Source organism: Oncorhynchus gorbuscha, linkage group LG03 (assembly GCF_021184085.1).
Source record: "Oncorhynchus gorbuscha isolate QuinsamMale2020 ecotype Even-year linkage group LG03, OgorEven_v1.0, whole genome shotgun sequence".
NCBI classification, from domain to species: Eukaryota; Metazoa; Chordata; class Actinopteri; order Salmoniformes; family Salmonidae; genus Oncorhynchus; species Oncorhynchus gorbuscha.
In genome coordinates, this window is record NC_060175.1 from 40,443,159 (window position 1) to 40,463,925 (window position 20,767).

The 20,767-nt window shown below is 41.0% G+C and overlaps 4 protein-coding genes across 6 annotated transcripts; 2 read left to right on the plus strand and 2 right to left on the minus strand.

The window, feature by feature from the left end:
• Positions 1-4,088: 4,088 nt before the first annotated feature.
• LOC124020215 (transcription factor HES-5-like) lies at positions 4,089-5,155 on the minus strand. Its single transcript, XM_046335551.1, has 2 exons — positions 5,035-5,155; positions 4,089-4,925 (listed from the first exon to the last, which is right to left on the minus strand). The coding sequence occupies exons 1-2, from the start codon at positions 5,086-5,088 to the stop codon at positions 4,494-4,496; spliced, it is 486 nt and encodes a 161-aa protein (XP_046191507.1). The 5' UTR covers positions 5,089-5,155; the 3' UTR covers positions 4,089-4,493.
• A 3,630-nt stretch (positions 5,156-8,785) lies between these two features.
• On the plus strand, positions 8,786-10,364 carry LOC124020216 (transcription factor HES-5-like). Of its 2 annotated transcripts, XM_046335577.1 has the most exons (3): positions 8,786-8,945; positions 9,198-9,285; positions 9,397-10,364. In XM_046335577.1, exons 2-3 carry the CDS (start codon positions 9,223-9,225, stop codon positions 9,796-9,798), a joined length of 465 nt encoding a protein of 154 aa, XP_046191533.1. In that variant the 5' UTR covers positions 8,786-8,945; positions 9,198-9,222; the 3' UTR covers positions 9,799-10,364. The 2 variants fall into 2 exon arrangements, with proteins under 2 accessions (XP_046191533.1, XP_046191523.1); XM_046335567.1 differs by having other exon boundaries at positions 8,786-9,285; positions 9,397-10,363.
• Positions 10,365-13,785: 3,421 nt separating this feature from the next.
• LOC124020224 (transcription factor HES-5-like) lies at positions 13,786-15,234 on the minus strand. Its single transcript, XM_046335588.1, has 2 exons — positions 15,065-15,234; positions 13,786-14,953 (listed from the first exon to the last, which is right to left on the minus strand). The coding sequence occupies exons 1-2, from the start codon at positions 15,125-15,127 to the stop codon at positions 14,552-14,554; spliced, it is 465 nt and encodes a 154-aa protein (XP_046191544.1). The 5' UTR covers positions 15,128-15,234; the 3' UTR covers positions 13,786-14,551.
• A 972-nt stretch (positions 15,235-16,206) lies between these two features.
• Positions 16,207-17,863, plus strand: LOC124020228 (transcription factor HES-5-like). Of its 2 annotated transcripts, none has more exons than XM_046335599.1 (2): positions 16,207-16,850; positions 16,974-17,863. In XM_046335599.1, exons 1-2 carry the CDS (start codon positions 16,785-16,787, stop codon positions 17,385-17,387), a joined length of 480 nt encoding a protein of 159 aa, XP_046191555.1. In that variant the 5' UTR covers positions 16,207-16,784; the 3' UTR covers positions 17,388-17,863. The 2 variants fall into 2 exon arrangements, with proteins under 2 accessions (XP_046191555.1, XP_046191552.1); XM_046335596.1 differs by having other exon boundaries at positions 16,207-16,367.
• Positions 17,864-20,767: the final 2,904 nt, after the last annotated feature.

The following is a 20,767-nucleotide window of genomic DNA, read 5'->3' on the forward strand; positions in this document are numbered from 1 at the left end:
CCCTAGGAAGAAACCTAGAGAGGACCAAGGCTCTGAGGGTGGCCACTCTTCTGGCTGTTCTGGGTGGAGATTTATAATAGTACATGGCCAGATCGTTCTTGAATATGTTCAAACGAGAGGGTCGAAAACAGCATGTCCTGGACAAGGTAGCACGTCCGGTGAACAGGTGCAAACAGCAGAAAGTGGATCAGCAGCACGAGCAGTTGGACCAGGACAGCCAGGAGTCGTCATGCCAGGTAGTCCTGAGGCATGGGCCTCTGGGAGGGGGGAGAGAAAGAGAGACATTGAGACTGCGCATGACAGCCTGGTCTCATAGACTAAACGTAACTTACTAAAAGTACATCCAGGACACTCAAATTAGTATGATATTTTATGTTTGGTATGGTTACGTGAGGAAAATACCAAAAGTAGGGTGGTTGGTCAGGCATATAACGTAAATGTCTAACAATCCAAAGGTTGTGAGTTCGAATCTCATCACAGACAACTTTCGCATTTTACTTTTCAACTACTTACAACTTTTCATAACTTTTGCAACTACTAGCATGTTATGTAACCCTTGACCCTTTTTAGTAAACCCTAACCCTTTAACAGAACTCCTAAACTTAACCCTAACCCCTATCCTAGCTAACATTTGAAAATTCATAACATATTGTACGTTTTGAAAATTCGTTACATAATCATACAAAATGGGTGATGGACATCCACAAATTAATACATACCATACGAAACGTAACATACTAACTGGAGTATCTTGGATTTCCGTTAAGGATATTACAAAATGCTCTGAGACCTGGTTGAGCATGAGGGTGCTGTTACCTTTTTACTTAAACCCCACTTTGCCATCTAATCATGTTTACCTCAGCAACCGCACACATTTACTGTTCTTTTCATTTACATTTAAGTCATTTAGCAGACGCTCTTATCCAGAGCGACTTACAAATTGGTGCATTCACCTTATGACATCCAGTGGAACAGTCACTTTACAATAGTGCATCTAAATCTTAAAGGGGGGGGGTGAGCGGGATTACTTATCCTATCCTAAGTATTCCTTAAAGAGGTGGGGTTTCAGGTGTCTCCGGAAGGTGGTGATTGACTCCGCTGTCCTGGCGTCGTGAGGGAGTTTGTTCCACCATTGGGGGGCCAGAGCAGCGAACAGTTTTGACTGGGCTGAGCGGGAGCTGTACTTCCTCAGTGGTAGGGAGGCGAGCAGGCCAGAGGTGGATGGACGCAGTGCCCTTGTTTGGGTGTAGGGCCTGATCAGAGCCTGGAGGTACTGAGGTGCGGTTCCCCCTCAGCTCCGTTTCCAATTGTGGAATATTTTACTGAGCGTTTGCAAAAATATATGTAAGTGCTAATTGCTTCATGTGATTGCTCAATTTGAATTTCATGCCATCTTTATCGGTTTGAAAACAATTTCAGGGGGATATTTTGATAATGTATTTTTAATATTTTTCTGTTAAATGCTAATAGAAATGATTTGTCTTCGATTGTGCCTGTATTGGTAATAATAGAGATTGACCTTTATTAAATTTGTAAGAATGGTTATTAAATTATTTCAGAAAGTATATTAACCTTTTGTGTTTAATGTCATATTTTTGTTTCTGAATGTGGCTTGCTTTAATCCATACTCTGTTGTTATTGTGACAGCTGATGGTGTTTCTCCAGTTTCTAACCCCTTCTAAATATTGTAAGGTTGAGCGACATACTTCTTGTACAATTGGTTTCTTCTGCATCCATCGATACCAACCATTAATCTGTGTGATTAACGGGGGCTGAGCTAGGGCGGTGTTTGTGAGACTAGGGCGCATCCCGACGGTGGCTGGGACTTTTTTACAAAAATGTCTGTAGAGTCCTAATGGTTTGTGCTACAAAAGCATATAAGGGATCTATGAAAAGTTGGGACTCTAACAAATACACACATGTGACATGTTTTCCTCTATGAAGCTCACAAGCTACACAAGGGTCATAGAAGGTAAGGGGCTCTTCTACATAGATCATTGGAAATCCCAGGACATAGTGTCTATAATACCGTAATAAACTCACATTGTTGCTGTCACAAACACAACTCCACACAGTTGTCACTGACTAGTTCAATAGTAATTTCCCACTGAGAAAACAATTTCTGTACTTACAGCATTCATATAAATTAATTTTTCTGGTTTTGCTTTGGTGGACATAAAAAAAATTTGTCAACTCGTGAATGCAACTAATTTATCAATTTGTTTTGTGTTCAACTTGTAGCCTTGGTTGTCCTGAAAATAAGATGGTCAAACACTTCATTGTGAGGTTAAATATAAGGGCTGGACATGCAGATAAATGAAAAACACATTTTTGCTGGGGTCTCGGGACTGATAGGGTTAACCAATTTGACAAGAGTTAAAATGTGTACCTGCCCAGAGTGAACTGGGAATGCTGTCCTACACTGAGGTGTCAAAGTACAAAGCCAAGGTTTTTACTTCCTCTCAGGACGTTTGAGTATGTGCTAGCATTTCTACCTCATCCCTCACGCTGTGATGTGTTTATAGTGCCACACTCCTGTCACATCAGTCAGATGGGAGGAGACATCCTTACCGTGCCTTTCTCATTGCAACTTTTTCCACTGTTATGAATCCTAATGGAATCAGACAACCAGAGCCAATGTGCAGGCAGGAATAGGCAATGGTGCTCATTAACTAAAGGGAAATTGAAAGAAACATATCTAGACAAACTAAATATTCAAACTGGTCACTGGCAAATTTGTAACTCATTAGTTGAACAATTCTAAAACATCTGTAGGGGGAATACAAATTACGTGTTACTATTCCTATTGAAAGAAGTCTGAATAATAATTGTCATTTTGTCATGTCAAAATATTTAGCACAGGTCCTGGGTACTTTATAGTGTCATTACAAAGCTATGCCAACTATTCTAGGGACTGATGTCGTGGTGATACATAATGCAGTGGAATGCTTTTTTTATGCAGATTTAAGGAAAAGCATTATGTCTGTTATGCAGCACAATTGGGAGAGCTCCATGTGGGATGCTTCAAATAAACCCCCATCATGCTTTGAATGATATGATGTCCATTGTTCCCTTTAATACATAGATTAAATTGTTAATGGCATTGTTGTAGCCTACATTTCTGGCTAATGCCATATTCACATGTAAGATTTAATCTGATTTCTTTTTTTTTGCCATCCAGCTTTATACCAGCAATAAAACGCAATGTGTTGGATTGAGAATGTTGGCGCTTCTAATTGACAGCTCTTGAATGGCATGAGTGTGGGAGAGAAGCTCCGGTTAGCTAGCGTTTTCCGGAGGCGCCAGTGCTAGCTTTTGTGTAACAGCAGCTGGACCATTCAGTTTGAACATGTTTACTCAACAGAATCGAGCCCTTCGTGCCTTCATTCTCCCTCCCAAAATCAAGCTTCTATAACTTCTACAGTGAAAACACTCCACTGGGCACAGAGGTCAGTTCAAAGTCTAGCCTTGATATACATTTGGTTGAGTTGTCAACTAACATGAATTCAACGTGAAATCAACTAAATATTTCACCATGTCATTGGGTTTAGGTTAAAAGTTTGGTTAACAAATGAAGGAAAAAAGACGAAATGCCCTTATTGATGACTTTTGCCAATCCAATTCGTTTTCCACTTTTCACATACATTTCCACTCTTCACATACATTTTTGTGTTTGAAATGACTTGTAAAAGAGCGTTGATTCAACCTGTTTTGCCAATGGGACATTTAGAGCAAGATGTTTTTATGGTGGGAAGCAAAATAAATAGTAACGTTACTCTGTGTGGGAAGGCTGTACATCAATATTTTTCTGTCGGGAAATATGGAGACCACATCAATCCCTCTTGTAGGCTTCGTTTAGGCTAAGTTGTTCGCTGAAATATTTTGGTATAAATCACTGTGTAGTCCTGTTGGTATCATTCTGAATGATGTGAAATTATGTCTTTTTATGCATGAAGTTCAGTCATTCCTGCCATTTAAGTGCAACCTTATTTTAAATAGAGGTGTAGGCCTACTGTCTATAAGTGTTGTGTATAAAAAAAACATAGAAATAGTAGCCCAATTAATAGAGATTCGTCCATAAATTGTAATATACTTTTATTTATTGGGGAATATTTCCATATCAATGTGATAATCAATGTTCCAATCACAGCTTGTTTCAGGACACATTACAATTCAGCAACATATGGCTGAGTTCTTTTCCCAGAAATACACCAAGATTTTACTTGAATATATTTTACAATATGTAAAAAATAGTTTACTTCACAATTGTGAAGTTACAAATATATGCGCAATAGCACAATACAGGATATGGAATTTACATTCTAAACAGAATAATAACAATAATTTCAACTTTTACGAACAAAAGATAAATTGTAAAGGGAATAATTATTTCCTACAAGAGATCATACTTGGTCGTGCAGCTAAACCAACATATTATCTGGTTTTGACATCGAAAGTATCGTTATTTAACGTCTCAAAATAGGCTATGCGCATCACCAGGGTCTCCACAAAGGCCCTCTTCCACCTGCGGTGACACATTTCGGAGTTCTGCTGTGAGGGACCGTCGCGCGGTTTGGACTCAGCGCGACTCTCTCACCAAGTTTCTGTACCCGATGGAAGTGATCGACAAGTTTATGTTGCGAGTCAGTCGGCTGGTTGTGCGCTGAGAGGAAACGCAGCGTCTCCTCCAGGCAGCGGGTGAATCCCTCCGCGTAGCTCTGGACAGGTGACACTACGTTGAATGAAGAAGCAGGGCGCGTGCTATTGTCTTTCAGGTAAAACACAGCTGTCTCGAGAATGTCAGCCTTCTCCAGTTTAGAGTTGGGTTGGTGTGCTTGAAGTTCGGTTTTGAGGAGTGACTTGAGCTGTTCGATGCTGCTGTTGATGCGGTCTCGGCGCATCTTCTCGACCACTGGTTTTCTCAACTGGATAAAACAAATAATCTGATTAGTTAATCGCAGTTTTAAAAAACATGTTCAAATTAAAATGTCAATTATGAATACAGAGGACAGTAGTCAATTGTACTTAGCCTACTTTGATTTTATCTTTCGTGGTCCTCACAATGTTGCACATATTGACAGGAGCCATTGCTGTTGGTCAGTTGGTGTTTGTGCTTAGTAAAGATAGTTGCGGATGTTAGAAGTGGGGTTTGACCACCTCTACAGAGCTTCCGTATTTATACACCCCTCACACTGTAAACCCGTGTGGGTCTCAGTTTGACAGGTTTCCCACACTTGCTGGCCAATCAGGAACGCGGACAGTACAAAGAAAGAGGGTTCCATTACTTCATGCTAAATTGACTGTCTATTGCTTTGGGACAATGATCGTGTCCCACGGGAACAGGTGGACTGTGCAATAGAGTAAATGCTCTGAAATATTTGACTGTGTTCCTTGCGACTGCACACCAAAATGTTGCTCCATTCACGGTCAAACCCAAAAGGCGGGAAACAAATCCTGAGTAAGTAAATGGGTTTCCAGAAGATTATTCATGATCAAGAGGCGTTGCTTCTGTATGCTTTTCCCCGCAATTTGTTTAAATAAATTAGTTAGTTTGATGAATTCATTCAACCTTACACAATGTTTGATTTGGCTATTTTATGTACAAGTTATAGTTATGATTGTTATTCTTATGCGCAAAAGTTATAATAATGATTGTTATAGCCACTCTTACTCATATTGTATTATAATAAGAACCATAACAATAGTATTATAATAAATAGCATATATTTAGACATTAGCCTATATAATACGTTTTTCAAAAACGATTATTATTATTATTATACGAACTCTGTTGTCATTGAAAGGATATTTTAGATATATGCTATACAGCGACAGTCTATTTATATACAGGTAGTTTATGCGAACCTTTGTAAACGACTCTATCCTGTTCGCTTCATCACCAATCGGTCAACAATGTATCAACGTGATATTTTTCCATGTGGCCCCTTGGGAATGGGATGCCTCATTGAGGACCGTGACTAATGCGGTATTGAGCACAGCACACTTACATTGTTGCTCTGTTGAAAGTGTGCTGTGGGAAAGTTGGGACACCACAGCCTACAGGATTAGTCTTTGAATAGAGGAGCAGCTGGCTTCTGTGGCGGGAAACCTCTGTCAGCTGGGGGAGTTCTTCAATACATGTTTCCTCTCTAGTTCTAGTTATCAAATCAAATCAAATCAAATCAAATTTATTTATATAGCCCTTCGTACATCAGCTGATATCTCAAAGTGCTGTACAGAAACCCAGCCTAAAACCCCAAACAGCAAACAATGCAGGTGTAAAAGAGGGCATCAGTCCAGTTGTGAAATGTTAGAATTTCAACCAAATTGTTGTTTGTATTGTATACATATTCAAAATTCCATAGATAATGAAAAGTTGCCCATTTCAATGGGGAAAATGCAGCAATCATTGCTGGCAACATTATGGGCCTATAGGATAATGAAAACAACCTGTTGAATTGAAAGTGTGTCTACTCCAAAATAGGTGGGTTCTGCTGGATCATCTTAGATAATCCATACAAATTAAATGGACAGCACTCCAAAGGATACATTTCAAATTTAAATTCAATTTTGTGTGATGCTTATAACCACATGAGATGCCATATAAACGGTGGTATCTTTTAAATGACCTATTAGCTATAATTAGTGCACCTAGTTTCACTCATGGCCATGGGCACTGTCTTGTGTTACTTGGACCTATAATTATAGAACTGTTTCATTTGTTGGACTATGTTATCTGTAACATCAATTAACATCTTACAGTAAAAACAGCTATTTTGTTCATTCATGCTGTTTCTGTGTATTTTTTAAAACTCCAGATTGTGAGATTGTCTTAACCAACCTTGCATCTCCCACATGTATCCCTCTCTCTCTTCCGCCAAACTCTTCCATGTAAAAGGGCCCAATGCATTCCTGACTGTTGTGCTGAACCAGGCTTCGCCTGAGAGGGGCAGGTGCTTTGGTATCACATGCCTCATCAACTAGGGCATCCTTGAGGCATGAGCCACACAGGGACCTGGGAAATGCCTGACCTCTCTTTAGAGCTGATAAATCCTCCTCGATGTGGACCCCGGGCTATGGCATCCCTTGGACATGTGACCTGAAGTGGGAAATTGTCGAATGTATGACTTCTGTCTTTGTCGACGCCCTGTCAGTACTGTCATGGGTCAGTGTGTTGGTGGTTAGTTTTAATAGGTATTCACACATACAAAAACAACAAGTATCTTATTATTGCTCTGCAATGTACCACTACATGTTTTTTTTTTCAATTAACTTGTTCTGGAGAAGCTTCAATCTTGTTTAGGTATCATTGGATTGTGTATTTACTGTATGTCCATGTCTGTATTCTATTATCCGACAATAACACAAATATAACATGTATTTGTCTTTATATCATAATAGCAGCCTGAAGTCTTTTGATTTGCATTCCAGTATGATCTACCTGTGACTTCCTCTAGGTGCGGAGTGTGTGAGAGGCCTGGCCTCGCCCAGCAGAGTTCCAGATGGCCTATTGAGTTCCAGGCATAATGAGGGGTGATGGATCAGTGGTGGCTGTGGCAGGGTGGGGCGCAGCCGTGAATGGGGGCTAAGTGTGGGAAAGAGGAGCAGGTCGGAGCTCTCACACATTCCTCACTGGAGAGAGGGAGAGGGCCTTTGGCTGCACACAGACACTGGGACATCTGGGCTCAAAGCTATGGAGACTGTTTTGGTGTGTGTGCGTGTGTCCATGCACGTGGGCGAGAGTGTGTGTGTGTGTAGGGGCTTATAATGAGGCCATTGCTTTTCTTCCTGAATAGATGGAATGTCCACATTGGAATGTGTTCATACTCAAATAATGTTTTCATCTGCATAGTCATGACTCACTTATTAGAAATATCTTTAAAGAGAGAAGAAAAGACAGACCAGAAATGATTTCCCTCCAAAAATACCCTTGACATCTGCCTTTTTACATTTTTAGCATTAGCATTTTTGTCCATTTAGTTTAGAGTTAAACATTGTTAAACATTTTAATGCAAGTATGTAGACATTTACCAATTCTATTAACTTATTCACGAGTGATAGGAGAAACATTATTTAATAATAGCCTCTGATGATGAGAGTGAAGTTCACTGTATTGTACTGTCCGAAGGCTTCAGTGGGAGCAGATGCAGGTTTCATTAATGAGAGGCCAGAGGAGATTAGAGGAGGAGAGGTGTAATCAGTGTTAGGTAAGTGTGCACGCACACAGGCCGGCCATGTGAACGAGGGCGAGGTGGGGGGAACACACGTGCCCCCTGGCTCAGCAGTGCCTCTGAACTGGGCAGCAGGTTGAAAGGGTATCTCTAGAGGGGGGCAAGGGGGTGGTGGATGGAGGGGAGATGGGGTGTGGCCTATTGACTGGATCCTCTCCTGCTTTCCCACACTCTCTTTCACAATTACCACATACTTTGTGGGGGGGCTGAGTGAAGGTGTCTCACAATGGAAGTGTGCCTTCCCAGAAGGTGCTGGATAATTGTGTTTAATTGGCATCTACAATGTAAATGTTTCTCTCTCTCTCTCTCTCTCTCTCTCTCTCTCTCTCTCTCTCTCTCTCTCTCTCTCTCTCTCTCTCTCTCTCTCTCTCTCTCTCTCTCTCTCTCTCTCACTCCCACCCCCACCCCTCTCTCTCTCTCTCTCTCTCTCCCAGTGTACCCTTTTCATGCTTTCTGTACACGTGAAAGACAGAGAAGATGTAAATGGTATATAAGTAACGGATGTAAGGGGAGAGAAATTATTTAATTTTACAGCACTCTTTTTACAGCTATCACAGTATTAACATTGTGTCTTCTGACTATATTATTTGTCTCCTTAATAGGTTAGCATTAATATCTGCAATGTGAAGTGTGCAGTATCTATACACCTTTAGGGTTCCTTATCAAGTCTGACTCAGTCCCAATCTGCAGATGCCTGATAAGGAATGTTCCCAGGTAATAAAAGTGTAACGATGTGCTTGTGTTCAGTCTCTGCCTCTGATATCTGCAACACCATTCCCTCTGTTGAGGCCAGTAAACCATGAGATAATGGATGCCTCTCCCATTGTTGTGTCTGCCTCGCCCACTGGCCTCTGAGTGTGGGAAAGCTAATCCAGCCTGGTACACATGGCTTTGTAATGCTAATGGCCTCCTATAAATAGGGGAGTGGGCTCCTCTCTCAGCTCACAACCCTCTCGCCTTCCTCAGAGAAGCACACTCTCTGTCTAACAGAATGGCTCCTACCTACACCAGAGACTCTGACAACACCATGCTCTCTACTAAAGACAAACATAAAGTAAGTATTATTTATAACATGTTTGTGTCATAGTTTACTATTGAATCCTTTTCTTCATGATTTGAACTTAAAGGACAGATAACTAACTGAATGCCCTATTTTCTTCATCAGCTAAGGAAACCAGTTGTGGAGAAGATGCGTAGAGACCGCATCAACACCTGCATAGAGCAGCTCAAGACCCTTCTGGAGAGGGAGTTCCACAAACAGGACCCCAATGCCAAGCTGGAGAAGGCTGACATCCTGGAGATGACGGTGGGGTTCCTGAAGCAGCAGCTGCAGCCTCAGCGCCCAGTCCTTCAGAGGGCCCACAGTGAGGGCTACTCCCAGTGCTGGAGGGAGACACTGCACTTCCTGTCTTCCAGCTCCATGAAGGACATGATGCTCCATAACCTCCAGAGAGCTGAACAGGACATCTGTCTCTCCTCTCCACTCTCCTCCCAACACCAAAACCACAACCAGGGCCCAGTGAAACAGGCCATCACAGGCCACAAATCAGTCTGGAGGCCTTGGTAGAACCACCGCATAGAGAGACTATCTCACAAACTGGATGGATGTTTACCATCTTTCTTGCTGTAGGAAATACATTTCCAAACGTTATACTGAAATTATATTATTTTCTTGTTATATTTGAACGGAATTCTACTGATGTGATTATTTGTTCTCAGAGAAGAAGCTGAAAACATATTTGTATTAATTCATAATGAAGAATATGTTTGATATTTTACGTGTATGTTTATGTGTGTATGCATTTTGTGCTCACTTGATGCACCAATGTGTTCTTTAGTCCTTTCATTTTCTATGAAGATGATTTGTAAAGGTCATATCTTAACATGTATGGTTGCTTAGCTAACTCAAATCTTGCTTTAACTCTATTATATGTACTGTCCTAATGAAGGACATTTACAAATGCTTTGATATGTCTTTTGTAAAGGCTTTTTGGGACATTGTTGTTCCACCATAGGCACTGTTGTGCTGTGAAATGTATTGTTGACACTGTGTGTCTTTCATTCTCACTTGATAAAGTGAACAGACACCTAAAATGGATTCCAATAAATGTTTTGGAAAGTAACCATACTGTGTGTGTGTGTTTCTAAAGGAGCTGTAGTGAAACAGGGGATGATGGGACATGTAGAAAAAAGTCATAATGTACAGGGTAGATGGAAAGTAACAATTTTATAAAAGTAATTGGAGATAAACAGGGAACAACAGATAACGCAAACAGGCAGATGTACTGATAGATACTAAAGGTAGAAGAGCAGGCATCTGGCCATATCATATAAAGTAAATCACAGTCTAATACCTGTAAACCTAAGTTGTAAGGTCACAATTACTGCAATGGAATTCTCTATCTAGCTGTTACATTGAAGTTATTGGATACATTGCATAGTTTATCTTGTGAGATGCATTTCTTTTCAAATATACATTTTGAAAATATCTGCCTGCCCAAATATAGTTGCTTAATTTGGTGAGCTCACATCTCAACACCAACCTGGAAATGTTGTATGGTTTATCTTGACATTTACATTAACATGTTTTTGTTAAGTAAGTAAGATCACATTGAAAGTGATGTACAGTCAATGGAATAATACAAATAATAAAAACATGAAAAAAACACCATCACAACATGTTTATTAGTACATGTTGTGCTGGGACATAGTTGTTGGTATTGGTGGTGGAACTGCATGTCTTGAACAGGGCATATTGATACTTTGTAGAGGTCAATAATCAATTATCAGGGATTGGCTTAGTGTGTATACCACATGGTCTGCATCTGGTAGCATGGGTCTGGAGCTCACTCAGCTTTCCCACACTCCTCAACCAATAACAGCCCTGATTAGAGCAATAGATAACATCAATGACTTTGTGTGTGAGTGTCAATGTGACTGAGTGTATGTGCGTGCGCGCGCGCGTGCATGACAGAGAGTGAGAGAGAGACCTTGCATTGGCTGTGGGTGGAGTAGCAGTCAGTCAGTTTAGAGGAGGATGTGTGTCATGGCTGGTGTCGTGTGTGTGTGTGTGTGTGTGTGTGTGTGTGTGTGTGTGTGTGTGTGTGTGTGTGTGTGTGTGTGTGTGTGTGTGTGTGTGTGTGTGTGTGTGTGTGTGTGTGTGTGTGTGCGTGCGTGCGTGCGTGCGTGCGTGCGTGCGTGCGTGCGTGCGTGCGTGCGTGCGTGCGTGCGTGCGTGCGTGTGTGTGTGTGTATATGTGTGCGTGTGTGTGTGTGTATATGTGTGCGTGTGTGTGAGATGGTGTGTGTGTGTGTGAGATGGTGTGTGTGTTTGCTTAAGGTGTGTTGACTCTAATCTATCACCTGGGAGCAGACTTACCCTCCAGACTGACACCTGCTTGCATCAGGCAGATAAGATAGGTTTCCCACGGCGCTACACAGCGAGGCCTTGCAACAGGCCCAGAACCATCCTGTCATATAGATATTAACACTCACATCTTCAAAACAAAGCTTAACCCTCACAGCACTGTTGTGTCACTAAGTCAATGAATTCTCTAATATAATATATAATATAAGTGCATTCAGACTTTTGTACACACCATTAGATTACAGAACAGATAAATACATGCAATGTCACACAGGGTGGAATATACTTCAACGAGAAAAGTAATTTACATGTAAATCAAAGCTAGTTTAAAAACCATCCAAATTGAAATGCATGCCAATTTCATACATTATTTATGAAACATGTACAACAAATGTTTTTTTTTCTTGCTAAGAAATACAGAGGGACTGTTAACGATAATCACTTGTATTTAATAATGAAGAAGGACATGATGATTAAATGAATAAGCAGTTTTTTTCTCTAGGCTGTGAGTGGGTAGGGGGGGGGGATCAGGATTCTCAGCATCATGCCTAGAGGATCATTTAGAGCGGCACACTTCCTTTGTCCATGCGATGAAAGGGGAGAATGAAACAGGAGTGTGGGAAAGCCGAGGAGAGACACGCCACACAGTCACACAGCCCGACAGGCAGTCAGGCAGTAGCCCGGCTCACCAGCTGTTTGATGAAACCAGAGCTGACAGAGCCGACGGCCCAATGTTAGCCTGGGGCTTTAGGTACAAAGCCCAAGACAGGCACGTTGGACACACACACAACATACACGTGTGTGTGCGCCGATGCTCTTGATCTCATTTGAATCATACCTGTACTATATACAGAAATTATTACATGAGTATGCATTTAATGTTCTCTTATTGGGGTGTCAGTACAAACATATTATCAACACATGCAAATGAATAAATAATAAAACATCTTTAATTAGAGCTACAAACTAAAGACTGCAACTTTAATAAAACTATTATTGACATTTGACCTATGAAGAGAGTAGATTCTGAGATTTAGAGTACATGAATTGTGTGTGACAGAGTGTGACAGACAGAGAGAGAAAGTGAGAGAGAGAGAGAGAGACAGACAGCAACACAATTAGACCCAAACAAATCATGAGAAAAATTAAATATATTTACTTGACACATTGGAAAGAATTAACCAAGTAACAGAGACCTGGAATGCTATTTGGGTCTAAACAGAGAGTAAATACACAGTGGGAGAATACCTGATCACTGTGACTGACCCAAAATTAAGGAGAGCTTTAACTATTTTCAGACTCAGGGAGCATAGCCTTGCTATTGAGAGAAGCCATTGTAGACAGACCTGGCTCTCAAGAGTAGACAAGCTATGTGCACACTGCCCACAAAATAAGGTGGAAAATGAGCTGCACTTCCTAACCTCATGCCAAATGTATGACCATATTAGAGATACAGTACATATTTCCCTCAGATTACACAGACCCACAATAAATTTGAAAACAAATCAAATGTTGATAAACTCCCAAATCTATAAGGTGAAATAGCACTGTGTGCCTTCACAGCAGCAATATGTGTGACCTGTTGCCACAAGAAAAGGCAACCATGTATGCAAATTGGGCCCTTTGAATTGAATTGGGAAAGAGAGAGAGAGAGAGACTTGAGACTTCAGTGGCGATAGAATAATCAATATTACCAATATGCATTGTCAGTATTGTCAGTCTCATTGTTTACATTATGATGTCCACTTGTGGACTCAGTTTAGGTTACATGTCAACAATATGAAAATACAATTTCATCACAACAAAATGTTTCAGTATTTTACTAGGCAAGTAAGTTAAGAACAAATTTTCATTTACAATGACGGCCTAGGAACAGTGGGTTAACTGCTTTGTTCAGGGGCAGAACGACAGATTTTCATATTGTCAGCTCAGGGATTCGATCGAGCAACCTTTCAGTTACTGGCCCAATGCTTTAACCACTAGGCTACCTGCTGCCGCAGTTTGCATGAGGACTCATCATGTGCAATCTGTTCCTTTATAAAAGGATTTCACTTAAACGTGATCATTTTTAATGTTTTATTTAGAATACAATTGATTCTATATTCATCACCAAAATCTGAGTCGACTCCATAAGAGTCATATGTCGCATGGCAGGAAGTTTACATAGCAGAAAAGTATTGTCTACGTCTACTCATAAAGCAGATTCACAGTAGTCTATCTTACAGACAGCTCCAAACAGGGGACAACAAACTATAACGCTTGTCATATGACGTTTGCTGTCCTTCATAAAGGACCTGTTGTTACTTTCCATCTACCCTGTACATTACGACTTTTTCTACATGTCCCATCATCCCCTGTTTCACTACAACATCTTTAGAAACACACACACACAGTATGGTTACTTTCCAAAACATTTATTGGAATCCATTTTAGGTGTCTGTTCACTTTATCAAGTGAGAATGAAAGACACACAGTATCAACAATACATTTCACAGCACAACAGTGCCTATGGTGGAACAACAATGTCCCAAAAAGCCTTTACAAAAGACGTATCAAAGCATTTGTAAATGTCCTTCATTAGGACAGTACATATAATAGAGTTAAAGCAAGATTTGAGTTAGCTAAGCAACCATACACGTTAAGATATGACCTTTACAAATCATCTTCATAGAAAATGAAAGGACTAAAGAACACATTGGTGCATCAAGTGAGCACAAAATGCATACACACATAAACATACACATAAAATATCAAACATATTCTTCATTATGAATTAATACAAATATGTTTTCAGCTTCTTCTCTGAGAACAAATAATCACATCAGTAGAATTCCGTTCAAATATAACAAGAAAATAATATAATTTCAATATAACGTTTGGAAATGTATTTCCTACAGCAAGAAAGATGGTAAACATCCATCCAGTTTGTGAGATAGTCTCTCTATGCGGTGGTTCTACCAAGGCCTCCAGACTGATTTGTGGCCTGTGATGGCCTGTTTCACTGGGCCCTGGTTGTGGTTTTGGTGTTGGGAGGAGAGTGGAGAGGAGAGACAGATGTCCTGTTCAGCTCTCTGGAGGTTATGGAGCATCATGTCCTTCATGGAGCTGGAAGACAGGAAGTGCAGTGTCTCCCTCCAGCACTGGGAGTAGCCCTCACTGTGGGCCCTCTGAAGGACCGGGCGCTGAGGCTGCAGCTGCTGCTTCAGGAACCCCACCGTCATCTCCAGGATGTCAGCCTTCTCCAGCTTGGCATTGGGGTCCTGTTTGTGGAACTCCCTCTCCAGAAGGGTCTTGAGCTGCTCTATGCAGGTGTTGATGCGGTCTCTACGCATCTTCTCCACAACTGGTTTCCTTAGCTGATGAAGAAAATAGGGCATTCAGTTAGTTATCTGTCCTTTAAGTTCAAATCATGAAGAAAAGGATTCAATAGTAAACTATGACACAAACATGTTATAAACAATACTTACTTTATGTTTGTCTTTAGTAGAGAGCATGGTGTTGTCAGAGTCTCTGGTGTAGGTAGGAGCCATTCTGTTAGACAGAGAGTGTGCTTCTCTGAGGAAGGCGAGAGGGTTGTGAGCTGAGAGAGGAGCCCACTCCCCTATTTATAGGAGGCCATTAGCATTACAAAGCCATGTGTACCAGGCTGGGTTAGCTTTCCCACACTCAGAGGCCAGTGGGTGAGGTGGACACAACAATGGGAGAGGCATCCATTATCTTATTTTTTAGTGGCCTCAACAGAGGGAATGGTGCTGCAGATATTAAAGGCACAGACTGAACACGAGCCCATCGTTACACTTTTATTACCTGGGAACATTCCTTATCAGGCAGATGGGGACTCGGTCAGACCGTAGACTTGATAAGAGACCTTAAAAGCATACCAAATGAGACACTGCACACTTCACATGGCAGATAGGCAGAGAATAATCACACTAAAGAGATTATTAACATAAAAAAGTAATTGTATGTAAAAATATATATATATAAATGAAGACATAAGGACATGTGCAAATAATGTTAGATACAGAAAGCCAGATAGATGTCTTGTATTATCTTTCATGATCTTTGTAATGCTTCATCCCAGTTATCCTGACCCCCACATATACAGCAACAGTTAGTATCATTAATATGTAGGACAAATTGATTATTCATCTAAACCATATTGGTCAGATCTCCCAATGGAGAAAGCACACTTCCAATCTGTCCCTCCAGATAACTAAACTGTGTGTGTGTGTGTGTGTGTGTGTGTGTGTGTGTGTGTGTGTGTGTGTGTGTGTGTGTGTGTGTGTGTCGGTGTGTGTGTGTGTGTGTGTGTGTGTGTGTGTGTGTGTGTGTGTGTGTGTGTGTGTGTGTGTGTGTGTGTGTGTGTGTGTGTGTGTGTGTGTGTGTGTGTGTGTGTGTGTGTGTGTGTGTGTGTGTGTGTGTGTGTGTGTGTGTGTGTGTGTGTGTGTGTGTGTGTTCGTTCATTTGAACTTTACATTAAATTCGTTCTAGGGCTAAAGTATGCAACTGTATCTACCGACAGACGTTGCAGTAAACACAGAATGTAGACTACTACCGTAAAGTGTGAAGTGAAAGGCAACCACACATTCGATTTCCTGTGGAGCAGCGCGTGCTCTAGCTTTATGAGTTATTTGTCAAGCACCATGGGTGCAAAATGCATCTTTGATGTTTGTGCTGACGTGTGTCCGGCTACTCCTGTTTCCCCTCTATCTCACCACGTGGTGGACATCAAAGATCCGTCAAAGGAGACAGACTATTTTGCTCAAGGTAAATGGTGGGCTGTTGGGCAGTATATTTAGGCGCCAAGGTAGGTGTGATTAACCGGCACACTTTTGGGTGACAGCATGTCCCATTCACACACTTATGTTCCTTCCAACAATGTTAGTGGGACATGGCAAATGGGGGATGTCATCAAATATATGTCGCTGAAATTTTATTGCAGTCGTCGGCTATATGGTTGGCTGTGGAGTGTGGGAACGTTTCAGGTGTTAAAAAACCACGCAATTAGGTCGGGATGCGCATAGTATAAATACAGACTCCACAGACTCATCACAAACTTATTTAGATTGGGTTGCTGGGCTGCTGTAGCCTACATATAGCTTTGTGTGAGAGCTCGTTGAAGGATATCCACTCTTAACGTCCCAAGTTGGAACGCCTGTTTCTAACGGCCTGTTTCTAACGGCCATGGCTCCTTTTGCTGAAAGCAATAGGCGTACTTCTGTTTACTCGTCCTGTTCATCCAGTAATAAGGTAAGTAGCCGAATGCTCGGTATTTGACAAGCACAACACCATTTTATTTTCATATATTTTTTTAGATTCAGTTGAATTATCACGAACAATAGCCTAATATTGATTTCTTTATCCTTCCTTTAGTTACGGAAGCTCGTTGTGGAGAAAATTCGGAGAGACCGCATCAACAGCAGCATTGAGCTACTGAGAACACTTCTCCACAGAGAACAGATGTGTGGACAGCAGCAGCAGCGCTTATCCAAACTGGAGAAAGCGGATATTTTGGAGTTGGCGGTGAGTTTCTTACAGAAGGAGACCAAAGCGGGCGTTTCGCCCACCTACTCCCAGTGTCTGCAGGGTACCCTCCGCCACCTGTCCCTTCACGCACCCCTGCAGGCTGCAGAACAACAGGATATCAAACGTTTTTACGTGCTCCAGAAAACAGCCCTGTCCAGGAGCATTTCAAGTGAACAGCACGCGCAGTCTGCAGCCAAGTGGTCAACATCAAGGTCATCATCACGGCGGTTCCAAGGCTCTCTGTGGAGGCCATGGCAATAGCTTACTGACAACGATCACTGCATCACAAGACTAGGGAAGCATACCTGAACATTTTGGATCATATTTGCTCCTCTCAACCCAACAACCAATGCTGTCGTTGATTTGTCTTATTTTCAGTATAGGCTTTTTATTGTCAGTTGTTCAACATTTGCACATATCTTGTTTTGATGTACCCAGGAAATTGTCTACAGTGTATGACGAACACTGCTTCAAAGCAGTTGTATTATTATAGGGAGTAAGCTTCTGGAATTATTTTGCCTTTTGTAAAGGCGTTATACTCTGTTTTGTTGTATGGTGTTACTTCTATTTCAAATTCAGCAATGATTATTTTCACATCATGTTGTAATTGATACCACTTCATGTTGTAATTGATACCACTTCATGTTGTAATTGATACCACTTCATGTTGTAATTGATACCACTTCATGTTGTAATTGATACCACTTCATGTTGTAATTGATACCACTTATTAAACATTCCTGATTATTTTCTACTAGCTCTATCGGTTCTGTCTTCTATCTCTTTACCTCTTATCACACTGACTCAAGGTGCATTAAGCCAATCGTGGAATGACTTTCAACATAATTATCTAAGTAAGCTAACATTTATAAATCTTAGCTAGCAATGGCATCAGTAATTTAGTTTAGAAAGGCTTCGCTTCGTGTGCTGCAATGTACAGTGGCGGGCAATTCTAGTTCAGCACCATGGACAATTCCAGAGCTAATCGCACACCAGGGGGCGCCACTAGATAAGTCTTTTCAAAATGTTCTACACTTTTAGCTGTGGGTATTCACTTTTTCGGCTTAATCATCACAATCCAAATGTGAAATTTAGCCCATTCATGTCCTTGAGTGGGGAGATTAGTAAATACTAACGACAGGGAAAAAAGTGAAGAATCAATTATTTTGATTGCTTTTATAGTTTATTAAAATTGACTCAACATGAATAGACAAATAATAGTGATTTGACATCACAACCAGAACTTGGACAATTCTCCAAGACTTATGATACTCTATCAGAGTATAGGAAACATATTTACTGTCTTTATAAAAAGACAACATCCTTGTTTAAAATGAACAATGGGTCTATGTGAGAGAATACACATTTATATGCAATATCTTTAATGCTGAAATTATCTGAATAACATTCACATGAAGCAAATTCTATATTGTTGATCTGACACAGATATATTACCCAGTTTGGGTAAAGTCTAATCACGGATGAAGTTGAACAGACTGGTACATACTCAATAACTTTTCAATATTAATTTATCACTACAAAATGTAGTGGTATCTTATAGACAATCACAAACAGATATAAAACCTATTTTGGGTTAAACATCCTCATGGAGGACAATTCAAGTTATTGTTGATCATTAATTAAAACATAATCAACATAATCAACACGTTTCATAAAACATAAATGGTTATTATTTCAATTAACACTTCTAAAATGGAGTGTTCATCGACTGGATCATTTTCATAGAAAAATAAATAAAAATAAGTTCTCAGTCACAACAAGACTTTTAAAACCTCCTGCATAAGAAGAAGATGAGGAATATATATTCCTATTCTCATTACTGTCCACAACATTAATCTTAGACCAACATGGTCCATCTTGTTTGTTTGAGTGGAGCTCCGGTCTGTAGGACTTTACCAGGGCCTCCAGAGGGCGCTGTTGACTGAACTCTTCTCTTTGCTGATGCTGTGCTGGGGTGGGGGACTCAGCTGAGACAGGTCACTCTCCCTTCTGTTCTTATCAGAGGATGGCTGAAGTGGCTTGGCAGTCTTCTCTGGAATGTCTCTTCACCTCATCCTTGGACAGGAAGTGCACAATTACCTGGACACACATGGAGCAGTGGAGGCTGTTGAGGGGAGGACGGCTCATAATAATGGCTGGAACGGCGCTAATGGAATGGCATCAAACACATAGAAATCAAGAGTTTGATACCATTCCACCTATTCCGCTCCAGCCATTACCACAAGGCCATCCTCCCTAATTAAGGTGCCACCAACTTCCTGTGTCCTGGAGTAATTAACATGAGGAGGAGCTCACTGGCTGGCACTGTCGTTGTTGTCTCAGGAAGCAATCTGTCATCTCCAGGATGTCTGCTCTCTCCAGCTTGGAGTCAGACTGCTGGTTAAGGATCTCTGGACCCAGGAGAGACTTGAGCTGCTCAATGCTGCTGTTGATACGATCTCTGTGTAACTTCTCCACTGTCTTTCAGTCTTTCTTAGCTGCAAGAAGAGGATAATAATGAATAACCTTATTCTGAAATATGACATTATTGAAACAAATAAACCATTAAAATTGATTTAATTTCCTTGAATTTAAATCTTTAATTTACCTTATCGGTCAGAGTCAGGTGCTCCTTAATAGATCATGGCTGAAGTGATTGTAGGTGCCATGGCTTGATCTCTGTGCTGTAGATGCCTCTGTGTAGAAAGTGAATCTGATCTCTACTGGCTTCATCTCTCCTATATATAGTCCCAAATCTGCATATGAATGTGTGTGTCTTGGGCTTGTTGGAGTTTCTCACAGTCTGTAGCCAATGGGTGAACTTGGGAGGACAATAAGAAATGTGGAGCTGCCACATGCTCAGTGTTCTTATTTCTGGGGGACAATGGTCACATCTCAGGGGAACAGGTGGAGGGGTGGTGGGTGATGGAGAGTGACTCACAGAGCGCTGTGTGACTCTGGGAAAGTGGTGACCCCCAGATCTGCTGCCTGATGTTGGGATCAATGACGCTGACAGAGCACACACTCAAACAATTTACACAGATCCTCTACATTAAAACTTTTGGTGCTACACAGGTCCTTTTGATTGTTGGGTTTGTTGTTGAATACCATTATTTTTGATACAGTACAGGTTCAGTCACATTTAAGCACTAGAAGATGGGTTTGACCTCTTTGATTCTGCTGATATGAATATGTTGTGCTCTCCAAGAGTTTAATCTCAAGGTAGGGCTGCTATTAAGATCCTGTTTGGATCACAGTTAACTGGCTGATGATGGTTATTTATTGTACTTTCTTAGGCTCCTTCTCTAAATTGGCTTCATTCCTTTTAGAAATGTGTGTCAAATACAAAACCTCCCAATTAATTGCACTCAGTATGATCAATACGACATGAAATGCATAACAAACTATGAAAAACGTGCACATTTAAGTGGAGTCTAATTGATGAGTATTGCAGGGATTGATTCTTGATGTTCTTCTTGAAGAGAAAGACTTTTGTATCTACACACCTTCACTACTTCTGTATTCAGAGCATGGAGGGAATTCTCCTTCAGTGTTGAGAGTTCAGAGGTAGCAGATGTGTCCTCTGTCTTGGGGCTATTGGTTAGTGTGAGTAGAGAGTGGATCTGAGTTTCCCACACTGA